At 42.0% G+C, this 12,568-nt stretch overlaps 1 protein-coding gene across 1 annotated transcript in view; it reads right to left on the minus strand.

The window, feature by feature from the left end:
• Positions 1-1,728: 1,728 nt before the first annotated feature.
• UBR2 (ubiquitin protein ligase E3 component n-recognin 2) overlaps positions 1,729-12,568 on the minus strand; it is a 76,663-nt gene continuing 65,823 nt past the window's right edge. Inside the window, exons 37-47 of the mRNA XM_018555975.1 lie at positions 12,079-12,175; positions 9,764-9,831; positions 8,221-8,356; positions 7,802-7,892; positions 6,856-6,983; positions 5,894-6,002; positions 4,750-4,806; positions 4,519-4,596; positions 3,814-3,984; positions 3,318-3,419; positions 1,729-2,033 (exon numbers count right to left, since the gene is read on the minus strand). Of these exons, the coding sequence (XP_018411477.1) occupies positions 1,892-2,033; positions 3,318-3,419; positions 3,814-3,984; positions 4,519-4,596; positions 4,750-4,806; positions 5,894-6,002; positions 6,856-6,983; positions 7,802-7,892; positions 8,221-8,356; positions 9,764-9,831; positions 12,079-12,175 (1,179 nt within the window). The 3' untranslated portion in view covers positions 1,729-1,891. The remainder of the gene's footprint in view (positions 2,034-3,317; positions 3,420-3,813; positions 3,985-4,518; positions 4,597-4,749; positions 4,807-5,893; positions 6,003-6,855; positions 6,984-7,801; positions 7,893-8,220; positions 8,357-9,763; positions 9,832-12,078; positions 12,176-12,568) is intronic.

The raw sequence follows: 12,568 nt of genomic DNA on the forward strand, positions 1-12,568 counted from the left end.
AGATAAGGCCTGACCTTTGGTGACTGTTGTACTCATGGACCTGCATGCTTGCAGTCCATTCTGACATGTGATCTACATAATCATACTAAGCCTAAATACAATGATGTTCAAATTCTGACAAGTAGTTCATCTAAAGAAGTGGCCGTCTCTTTCTGTTTCTAAATCGGACTACTCCAAGGTAGTCATGTGACGTTGTGGGGATTCCGCAGCTGCCGTCTTTTCTTTAAACTACAAGCAAGGCTTCCAGATGCCAAGCACACATTTCAGCAAAGGGAGATTGAAAAAACAACCCCACCCAATCTGGAAAGCTCAGGCCCCATTGCTCCTTACCTGAAAGTGTGTAAGACTGCAATCCTTGGCACTGGTTCTAAATGTAGTGCTACTGGATCCATGGTTTTTATTCATTTAAAAGGACAAGTGCACTTTGAGTAAAAATAAAAATCAGTGCCCCCCCTTTCTAGCCCCGTGACCTAGAAACCATCCACCCAAGTGTTTGCTTACACCTCAGCACGAGAGCCACATCCTACTCTGTGCTGAATTCAGCTTCAAGCTAGCTTTACCTGAACAAATAAGGCCCTATAGATATGAATGGGGCCATACGAGTGTCTCCAGTCACAGTGCTAAAGATGATTTTGGCCCAGAGGAAGTACAATATATAGCAAAACGTACACGAACAACCCTCCAAATGATTAAGTCCAGGAGAGGTGAAGGGTAGAGTTAATGCTACAGCATATGAAAACAATTCAGATAATTGTGCACTTCCACCCTTGTGGCCACAGTTTAGGAAGGCTCTTTTCTGTTCCAGCATGACAGCGCCTCTGTGCACAAAGCCAGGTCCGTAAAGAATTGGTTTTATGAGTTTGGTGTTGAGGAACTCAAGTGGGAGTACAGAGCGCTGACCTCAATCCTACTTCACACCTTTGGGATGAATTTGAACACTGGCTGCAAGCTAGCTCTTCTTGCCAACACCAACATCAGTACTTAATCTCACAAATGCTCTTTAGGCTGAATGGGCTAAAATGTGCACAGACACCATCCTTCCCAGAAGAGTGGAGGCTGTTATAACCTCAAGGAAGAGGGGAACCACGCCATGTTAAGGCTCATGGTTTGGGAATGGGAGGTCCACCAAGTTTAAGTAGGTGTGATGGTTGGGAGCCCTGAACATTTTGGCTATAGAAGCTGAGTGGTGGGTTTTTAGGTAGGTCTAGGAAGGCGAGAGAGAATGGACTATCGCACCTGTTACTAAGGGTGGATTTCTCCTGCAAGCATGCTGGTGTACATAATCCTGTTGCTAGACCTTCACCCTCCCAAGTCCAACAGGAGCAAAGGGAATTCTGAAAAAGCTTTTGCTTGATTAATAGTGCGGTCTCAATAGCAGCAGCAAGGATAGCGCAAGAAATACTATATTCCCATTGTGACTACGTAGGTCAGTGTGAACTAAATATGTTCATCAACAACAGAAACTGATTTGTTTCAGTTATAGTTGGAAATATCCTTTACATAAATGTTGACATCTCCAGCATTTTGTTTTGCTTTTCCCTTGATGACATGTTGAGCTTAATTTTCTTCTACAGATTAATGAAAATGTCCCTTTAATGTAGACCAGGCAGCAGCAGCACGAAAGGCTCAGCTTGAGTACTAGGACTTCATTCGCGCCTCTCTACTCAGGCCATGCAATCAGTGTAAGCTGACAACTCTTAATAAGATGATCTTTGTAGTGTTTCTCAAGGGGGAGGGGAAACTCTGCTTTATTCCTTGGACTTAACAATGAAATATAAATTAAAAGGTCTGGACTGTTTATACAGTAATGACATATCAGTCACGTTAATGTTCTTATAGAAAATGAGACTGCTAAAAAATAAAAAAGGTCAAAAACAAAAAGGAGCCTGCATTATAAATGCTGCCATTCGATGCCCGCTAGCGTCTGATTGGCTTCCTGTGCGTGTCCAATTTCCTCTGTAATGCTGTGCTGCTGCCAGAGTTTCTGGATCTTCTTGAAACGTTCCTTGCAGAGGTGAAGGGGGTTCCCCCGTCTAGAGAAATACAAGGACACCACAGTTAGGACAAGCAGTGCCCATCTTTTAGACCACTTGCCCCACAAATCTATTTGCAGCCATAGAATACAAAACCATTTTTTTTAGCAATTATTTTCCCCAAGGTATTCCAAATCCTTTATTTTTACTAGCTTAGTGTTTTTTGGGGATTCCTGAAGCCCTCAATGGTTTAAGGAGTTTAAATCAAACCAGACCCAAGCTGGCCTCTAGCTGATAAAGACTACACTTCCTTGCATACATTTGATGCTGGATGCCTCAAGAAATATTTTATGGACCCTTCCCCTGGGATAAAGTGAAGCAATTATTTGTATAAATTGAAAACACAACACTAGCCCAAAAAAGACTAGTAAAAGCTCATTAAATAATAAAATAAAGAGAGATGCTTTTTTTGCAATGCTGCTTTTCAGTCCAAAGCGCCCCGCCGCCCCCCACATAACACTTCATCTTCTCAGCAGAGTTGCAGAAAACATCATTCAATCCACTTCCTCAGAGCACAGGCTGTCATGAACCTGACTCCTGGGGTGATTACATCCTGTGTCTCAGGTAGGGCTGCAACAACGATTCGATTAAATTGAGTATAATCGATCATGAGAATCATTGGCAACGATTCTCATCATCGATTAGTTGCCGCTGCTCCGCTCTTTCACCCTGGTGCTGGCTGCAGTGGTCTGTGTCCCTTTCAATCCCCACTGCTCTCCCCATCTGTAACGGCAGAAGCAGCGGGAACACAGGCCACTGCAGTGCGTAGGAGAGACCGCTGTGCCCTGCACTTCCACGCTACTTCTCTGGCCCCTTGTGCCTCCGCTGCCGCCCGGTGTCTCCTCTGGCCCAGCCTGTTCCTCCTCAGCCATGCCCCGTTCCTCCTCTGCCCCGCCCCCCAGTGCCTCCAGCCAGGTAATTGGAGCAGAGGGAAAAACATAGGTGAGCGTTTTCTACAAAACAACTTGCAAACTCCAAATATGTGGATGCGTCTGATCTGCTGGTGTAAATTGTCGTGCTCCCTTTGGTGCTTGGTAGATGTCACTGGAGTAACCACAATCTGCTGACAGGTGCCAGGCACTAAAGAAATCAAACTGTATCACGAAGAGTGTGCCCATCTGGGGGTTTCACCCAGCCACCAAATAAGATGCCAAAGCCTGCAACATATGGTGCAGATATTACAATACATGTGGAACAAAGTTCCAGCAAGAAATACAGAACCTTTGTGACCCACTTCATGAAGAGTAGCCCCAGTGGTATACGGTGAAATAAGTTTGAACATACCGGAGTCCCTGGTCTGTCTCTCCATAGTCGTCCAGATACGGAGGGGCATAGAAGCAGCCCTTTGTTTTCCCAGCCAAAAAGAGGACCTGACATTCTCTAACTCTGTACAGAAACAATAGAACACAATCAAAACAGTATGTTAATGCATGTGTATTTCAACCTTTATTTAGATATGTCAATATATTTTGCTGTACGAGAAAGCACAAAAAGAAACCAAGTTCATATAAGCAAGGTCACATACTACCCCCTCAGTGTAGCTCTTTGAGCTCTTATCCCCTCAGCATGAGAAAGCACAATGATTGGAAATGATGCATATTTTGCTGTGTGGGCTACATAATGTAGGGAGAGGGAAAGCTGTAAAGGACAATTTTACTAAAAGGGAAGTTTTCATTTATCACTAGCAGATTGCTGGCCTAACAGCAGAAAAGAAAAGCTGTACTTTGTAAGATGCGCTCCTGCAAAACATGGATAGACATAAAAAGCGAGTGTTACTGACCTGAGGAAAATTCCCATTCCGGATCCACAGGTATAAGTGTGTGCAGTGCAGGCCCCCACATCATCCCCTTCCAGCTCAGTCTGACAGCAGTAACTCTGGGAGCAGAGCATGGCACCACACACTAGGCATAGAGTGGGGGCTCTGCTCTTATCCCCGCCAGACTTAGGACACCTGGAACCAAAACACTTATGAGTCAGTTTCATATTAATAATTACAGTAGATAATCAATAAACATGACTGGCAGGATTATTACTACATTCTTTTACATCATATAAAGCTTTATACTAACTTCCATAAACAGGCTGCGGCATCTACTTAATGGTGCCCATCAATGTAGCAATTTTTTTAATAGATCTTCTTGATTTATGACTGATCGTATTCTTCATCGTTTCAGTAGATTGCAAAGTGCGGAGCAATAAATACTGTGAGTGTTTCATCGCTCCATCGCTGAATGGTTGTTTGCGATTGCTCATACTTAAGACTGATCACAAATTGCTACATATTTGGCCAATACATCAACGACAATAACAGACACCAGGAACAATGTGCTAAGTGCAAAATACTTAAAAAAAACCATATATGTCCATATTCAATGCAAACATCATTTTAATGTTAAGTTACCAATGCCTGTTATGCTGACGCTGCTAAATTTGGTCTGAGCATGACTTCTAGTCAGGAAGGGGTTAAACACATTCAGCTACTTACGAGAAATTGGATGCTTGATTGATGAGACTGCTGTAGTCTTCAGGGAGGGCTATCAATTTATTAGACTCTCGTGGAAAGCTAAAAGGGAGGAAACAACTGTTAACGGACCGGAAATCTAACATAATTCAATACACTTGTACATTATGATCCACACACTAATAGTCTGTCACCATCAGATACTCTAATATAAGCTCTGTATGATCACACTGTCGCAACACAAATATCACTTACCTGATCGCCGTCCGTTCACCAGCCACAAATCTTCTCACATCCTTCTGCTTGCACCAACTTCCAAGACAAAAAGAAATCTCAGTTAGAAAAGGAGGACATGCATCATACATACTAAGTTTACTTATATGAAAATCTGATTTAGTTTTTATATATACATACTCATGCATTTAGATGGAGAAGGGAAGGTTTGTTTTGTTAAATAAAAAAAATTAAAAATGGCCCTTCATTTCATTGTAAATGTTAATGGATTACTACTGAGGAAAACTGCCCCAAATGGATACAAAAATATATATATATTTCAACCTTTAGTTGTATATTCCTTGCCAATACCATGACCCATCACCAAAAAGCAACCCAAAATAAATTCTTCTACTCCTCACATGCTCCCAATGTTGATCCCAGACCAGTAGCTGTCTCAGTGCATGCGATCGAGCATGCCCCCAACTCATATAAGTGGTCCATATTGCATATGTGGCACCAAGGAAAGCACACATCTGTGATGCCATATATATGTGTGACACCTACGGGAACTGGATAAGGAAGTTACCCTCTAGTGGAAGTATGGTGTATAAAGACCTGGTTATGGCCATAAGCTGCCTCTCTGATCACAGTGGGGGAATCAAATAATCTCGTCTTGGGTATAGGGTTAGGTGTACCTGGTAAAGATAGTCATCTAGCTTGGTGAATACAGCCAGTGCATTTCAGGGGGGAAGGCCTGTCAATTTTTTTAGGGCTTAAGAACATGGTTCGTACCTAAAACCAGACACAATTCCCTAGGCGGCCAGGTGTAGGTCTAAACAGAGGTGTCAGCGTATCCTTGTGGAAATGAGGGTGACCAGGAAGTGGTAGCGTTTTCTGTGCAAAGATGACATTTAACATTTTCAACTGAGAGACCAACTATAGCCAAAGCTTTGTTTAGTTTTGGAAAGAAGGGCGTTAGGGCCTTTATCAGGTTTTTGTGTGAAGTTTGCCCACATTGGGGAGATTTTCCCTGTCAGGATAGGAAGTGATGAGAAATCTATCCAGCTGGGATAAAGACCGCAGGAACAAACTTTGTGGAAGGATGAGAAGCTCTGTCAGGTGCTGCTACCTCTTCTGGAGCTGGACTGGAGCAGGACCAACAAATAAAAGGTCAGTGACTTACCTGCTGATCAGGGCCTCTGTCACCTGGGGATTCTCCTGAAAGATGCTCATCAGGTTGGTGGGTAGTGACAGGTAACTACACAGATGTTCAATCTGGCTCAGACCACTCACTAAAATAATGAAAATGATATGTATATATTAGAAGTAATTGTCACCCGAGTCTGTGCTCACATCAAACACAATCATATGCAGGGCAGACTTCTATTTCTCTAAACTGACTGGAACCTGAAAATTAAAATCAGGGAGTAGTAGAATTATGGCCTCCAATAATAAAAGATATGTGCTGCAAGACATGAATGGAATCTGCACTTACCCCTTTAGTAATTCAGAACCAAATAAAAAAAAAAATTGGAGATACTTGGTCAACCCATTCTGAAAAAAATCATGTGGTGTGCTCACACAACAGCAATACATGTTCCCAGTGAAATCTCTATTGTTATCTGCAGCATCTCTAGTATATCATTTTCCACAAGTTAAAGTGATATTAAAGCCTCCTTTTTTTTTTTTACACGTGTCCTACAAGGAGACCCATCTTTGCTGGAGTCTATTGCTAATTTTCTTTAAAAGTCGTTATTTCCTCGTGGGTCCCTGCAGGAATCTCCACCCGCCACCTGTACGGGTGCCACCATCGTTCTAATGGAGGCACCCGTGCCCGCAGTGGCTTTACGCGTCCATAGACACACACAGCCCTGTGGCAGGCCACGCCCCTTCTCTTTGATGGCAGAAGGAGCTCCTCTGCCATCAGTATCCTCCCCCTGTAACCTGGAAGTTCGGGGAATAGAAGATCGTTTCAGGACCCAGCGGCGGGGACGAGCGTAGTTGACAGGTAAGTGTGGGGGGGACTGGGGGAGAAAAAAAATGTGCTGGGTCATTTTTACCCTAATGCAGAGAAAAAGTAGAGTACCATGTAAGCACAGGTGACATGTGCACTGACAGTAACAAGTTGGAAAACCAGCAACATACCTGGCAAGTCTGCAGGCGGTGGAACACCATTCAAGTAATGGAAGAAGACAGCAGAGCACCTCAAGAAGGGAAGAACGGCCACTTTTATTGCTCTGTAGAGGTGCCATCCTGATGACCACCTTGGTGTGCTTTTAAATAAAAAGGAAACACATTTTGAATATTAAACCTGTGCTTTCCTTAAAAGAAAATCTACCTGGCACCACCCCTAATCAAACTGAAAGACCAACTCAAAAGGTGGGAAGATTCACAGGCTACACATAGTTTACAGATGAAGGAAAGATTCACATAGACATTTAGCAGCCTATGTAACTGGATCTACTCATGTTACATGTTTGCACGGAGTTTGACTGTAAGTATATATTTATTTAAATGCATCTGTGCTTTAACCTCTACACAGCCACATCATTGTAAGTGATGCTTAAAGTGCTTGTCAAGGCACTTTCTACTTTTGGATAGAGTGGGTTAGGACTAGAGCCCCTATATTGTTTGTACTGCTATCCGGGGCCCCGTTAGAGATTTCTACTCCTCTTCTGTACTGCTGTCAGTGGTATCAGACAGGAAGTGAGGCAAACTCTGCAACAAGAGCACAGGCAGAAATATAAATCTAACAGGGGCTCTAGCCTTCCTCTGCTCTACTGAAAAACTCATTTTGATTTCTGTCTGCATTGCTATTGGAGAAATTCCCTTCCTGCCTGGTAAAAAAAGTCTTCAGCCGGACAGTAAGTGAGGGGAAATATATCTAATGGAACCCTAGACAGCAATAAAAAAAATTAGGGGATCTAACCTTTCTCTGCTCTATCCAAAACAAAGTAAACAGAATATGTTAATCCTATCCCATCATCTGCTTTTACTGGACCTTGTTTGGTCTTTTCCCAAAGCGAAGGGGGAAGGAGAATGAAGATAAAACCAGATATCTGAAAAGATTAAGTAATGGACTTGATCAGACCTTCCAGTGCACTGGCAGATTGTTCTATACAGAGACATCACAGCGTGTTCCTCTTCTCCATCTGAACATTCCTGATCCATCCCATCTTCATCTGCAAGAAACACAAAGATTCATTCAGAACAGAGCTTTTCATCACTGATTGTATGGCTTAATAGCAGCACTTTTACCCAAAGTCAAAGAGCAAGTGCCACATATAGTCATATGGTTATTTTTCATTTTAGACTCTCTGACTAAGCCCCAGTAAGGGGGATGACACAGCCTCATTGATGTTTGTTGTATGTATGTGTGGGGAGACAAGGCTCATCAAAAGAGCAGCCCCAACAGAAATAGTAAGTATGCAAGTTAAATGTTTCATAGCTGTAGCATTCCTTTGAAATAGCGGATTCCTCAATGGCATTTTTGACTATTTAGAGCTTTACCTGAGCATGAAGTCAGCACTATCTGAACAATATGTGCCATGGTTACAAGGTGGAAGTGATGGAGATCTCCAGTGCCCAAACTGTTCCCAGAAAAGTCCTGGCACTGTACAGCTGGGAAAGATAGCACCAAGCTGACCTGTACAAAGAAACACAAAGTCATCAGGTACAAAACATTACGGAATTAAGTAAATCCTTTTACTATATACATATAACGCCCCACAAAAAACAATATATAAATGTTTGCACGACTGCATGCATAAAAGTGAGATTAAATAATTTCTTAGTTGTCTTCGGAATCGGTGTCCCAATGAAGATTACTCCACAACATCTGTTCTAGTGACAACTGGAAAATTTTGCCTATCCTCATCACTTTCTGTTCCGGTGACAAAGGTCACCGGACAAGAGTTCTATAACCCCTAAACACTCTATTCAAAACTTAGAACAGGAGGAGGTGGCTGGCCAGCATTTGCTATAATGTGCAAATCTCCGAGTGTGCTAATCCAGCAATGAGATGCGAGAGCTCTCAGCCATCAATGCATGTAGTTACATGGTAGTCAGGTTGAAAAAAGACACAAGTCCATCGAGTTCAACCTATAGAGATACGGAGAAAAAAAAACAAAAAGAAAAGCCTAAAACAGAACATTATGCCCACAGTTACCCAATGTTGATCCAGAGGAAGGCAAAAAAAACCCCTATAAAAGCACGGTTGCTCCAACAGGGGAAAAAAATTCCTTCCTGATCCCATAAGGCAATTGGATATTCCGTGGATCAACAATTTCTGATGCCTAATATACCTATAAGAACTCAATATCCAGTAATATTCTGTGCATTTAAGAATACATCCAGATGTTTTTTAAACAATTCAATTCTTTCAGGAATGGCATATTCTTGCTTCACCCACTGAGCAACCACTGATGTAACTTGTGTGCTGGTGTTACATTACCCTGGCACTTGGTCCCATTCTTGAAATCTTACAGATCCCTGGAGCAGGCCAGGGCTGTTCAATGTACTGAGCTCATAAAATCTACTCAACCCAAAAACGACAACATCCAAGTTTAGCTCCAGAAAAACAAACAAACTAGGAATTCAGATTTGTGTGGCCCCGCCATTAAGGTGGCTACAAGCACAGCTTAATAACGGGCCACACAAATCTGAATTCCTAGTTTTTAACAAATGTTGGCGATTCAGACCATCTAAGGGTATAGGTTTCTTAGGGACTCCAAGGCTGAGATTGCTACTACAAAGTTCCTGGTATGCATGTGGGCTGCAATCTCTTTGTTGGATTTTGGGTTCCAATTATACCAGCGGGCAATCAAGAGGAGGAATCGTGACATCCTCTAGAGATCATTAGTAGCATACACTGGGTGAGCAGTAACAGCAACAGGGTCTATGACACTGACAAGAGATCAAGCTGCTGGAATTCTCAGGAGATACATGCAAGTGATGAAGCCCTCTGTACACCACAAACAAAACTAAAATATCCCTTTTTGGTAGACTTCCCCTTTTTAAATCTGTCTATGTGATGAACGGAGCACACTCTTACCATTAAATGGAACATGTCGATGTCCAGTATACTCTGTGACTCCTGCCTATCTTCTAGAGGCACAATTGCTGTGATAAAGAACATACATTATTGCAGTACATCATGAATATATTTCATATAGCATTTCTACGTGACCTAATTCTGTCCTACTGAAATCTTGATCAATATGAATGGAAAACATGTTGAAGTGCATCTAAAGTCAAAACTTTACTGAAGAGGAAAAGGGCTAGAACCTGTCAGTTTTTATTTCCATCTGGGATAATTCACCTTCTCTGTTACTCCTGGTGTACACTTTCAGTGAAAAGGAGGAGAAAAACAAAATTCTGTCACCAAAACAGGCAAAAAGAGAGAAAATCATCCAATGTGTGACATCTGTATGAGGCGATTACTCCACACTGAGGAGACATTTCATCTCTTTCTGTTGTGTCTACAGGGCAAGAAGTACCGTATTTTTCCGTGTATAAGACGCTACGTTTTCATAAAAATCTTTATCTAAAAATAGAGCTGCGTCTTATACATGGGGGGCCGCGGTTTTGAAAGTGCTGATACCACTGCAAACTAGCCTCACGGAGTGCAGAGACAAGATAACAGTTCTCCTCCAGTCATAAATCTTTTGAACCTGACGTGAGCTGTTGCTGGGGAGATCGTGTAGGCAGGGCCCAGAGCGGTAACGTCGGAGCATTCTGTGACCATAAAAATGTCAGAAAGTGAAGAACAACCTGTAAACTCTCTAAACTCATGGTATGGTGTCAAACAAAAGGTGATTGTGAAGTCCTTCAAGAAATGTGGAATCAGCAAAGCCATGGACGGAACTGAGGATGATCTTGTATATATAGACAGTGACTCAGCAGACAGCAGTGATGCAGCAGAAGTTGAAGACACTGATATGTTTGAAACTATAAGTGATGACGAAACCAGTGATGCAACAGAGGCTGAATAAAGTGATTGGCTCAGAGGTAAGTGTGATGCATAATATCATTTAAAATATTGATTTCTGAATTTTGGGTAAGAAAAGTTGGGGGCGTCTTATACATGGGGGAGTCTTATAGACGGAAAAATACGGTAAAAGGTAATTCTCCCCAATGGGACACAAATAGCAAAAGAACTTGATAGGGGTTCTAACTATTCCCAAATCTGTCAAAACTTTAGGGTTTAGCTATACGAGGACGGGCCGTTTCATTTTTCCTACACTTAAAACAGAAAAAGAACAGGAAAAGATATTTTAGTGAAATAAAAAAAAAAAGAAGCGTTTCATTTCTGTTGTTCTCACGTTGTTCTTGCAGACTTTCTTGAAAAAGGATTAAACTCTGAGCGTTATACTGAAACTCTGACTGCATTAAAAAGAAGAATCAAATAAATTGTAACCAGAAATGAAACGCTTCAACATGACAACGCCAGGCCTCACACAAGTGCAGCAACAAGAGATCCAATTCAACGGCTGGACTTTTCAGTGCTGCCGCACCCACCATATAGCCCAGACCTGTCTCCTAGTGATTTCCACCTGTTCCCAAAGCTAAAGGAACACTTGAAGGGCCGGTGCTTCATCCGAGGTGGAGTCTGCACTGAGGAAATGGTTTCAAAAACAAAATATCAATTTTTTTGATGAGCGGATTTAAAAAATGAGTGCAGCTTTGGCCAAAGTGTATTGAAGTGTGTGGAGATTTTGTAGAAAAATAATTATGCATATTTGAGAAGACATGATGCAGATAAATTCTTTATTTATTTAAATACCCTTTTCCCATTCATTTTCTATTCAAGAGGCAAAACGTATCAGCCTCCCCCTCATACTTAGGGCAAAGGAAGCTGCTTAGGAGAAATAGAACATATTGGTGTCATCTGACTTACTATGTGGTGGGGCAGAGCTGGGTGAACAGATATAAAAAGACTTTGGCAGGTAAAGCAGATCACAAGCACACTATAGGCCATGTGTATAAAGCTGGTGTATAGTTGTAGTTTACAATTGTCCATTGCACCCCGCTTCCTTCGGGACTCTGAATCAAGCAGGGCAACATTCACAAGTGATTAAAAAAACCCCAGGATGAGGAAATCCCGGTCACATGACCTTTCAAAGCCTCTCCTACAATCAGTCATGGAGTTCCCTCTGCTGCATTAAGCCTAGAGACCTCAAACGGACACTGCAGGCTTCACACTACACCCTGCATTTTATAACTTGGATGTAAAATGCAGCCTGCGGAGCGAAGCAACAGTGCAATGCCCAATGGTATCCCCTCTCCTCTATAAACAGGGCCCTTTGTATTTCAACTGACATTTTGCTAGCTGTGTGGAGTTCTGATGAAAAGTGAAGAGATTCTTACAATGAAAAAGCCGTGAGAAGTGTTTTTGTACGACTGTCAAAGGACACACCGTCCAGTGTGCTGCAGCAAACCTGGTCAGTGACTTCAGACAGTCATCCTAAAACATGGAAGTAAAACATCCTCGTTATGAAAATAGCACAAAGAACTTTAAAGAAATCATATATTGAAGTTATTCATTTATTTTTTACAAAAAGTTTGCAGACCAACAAAGGAAGACATAGATTATGCAATGACTAGAAACTAAAGAGGAAAAGATGCCATTGTTTGTTATGTAGAGATCATAGTAAAGGTCTTACGGCAAAACAAACATTGCCTAAATACGAGTCATGTGTAATTAGTTGAATCTTGGTGTGCAGTGCTTATTTGTTTTGCTCATATTTGCAGTAATCTAGCATTAAAGAACTCCTAAACTTTGTCTCAGTACAGTAGCTTCCTGTAATGAAGACCAGTCACTGCTGCTCTATCTCCTTGTGCAGGATGACTGGTCTTG

Source organism: Nanorana parkeri, unplaced genomic scaffold, assembly GCF_000935625.1.
Source record: "Nanorana parkeri isolate BGI_ZX_2015 unplaced genomic scaffold, ASM93562v1 scaffold1, whole genome shotgun sequence".
In the NCBI taxonomy this organism is placed as follows: domain Eukaryota; kingdom Metazoa; phylum Chordata; class Amphibia; order Anura; family Dicroglossidae; genus Nanorana; species Nanorana parkeri.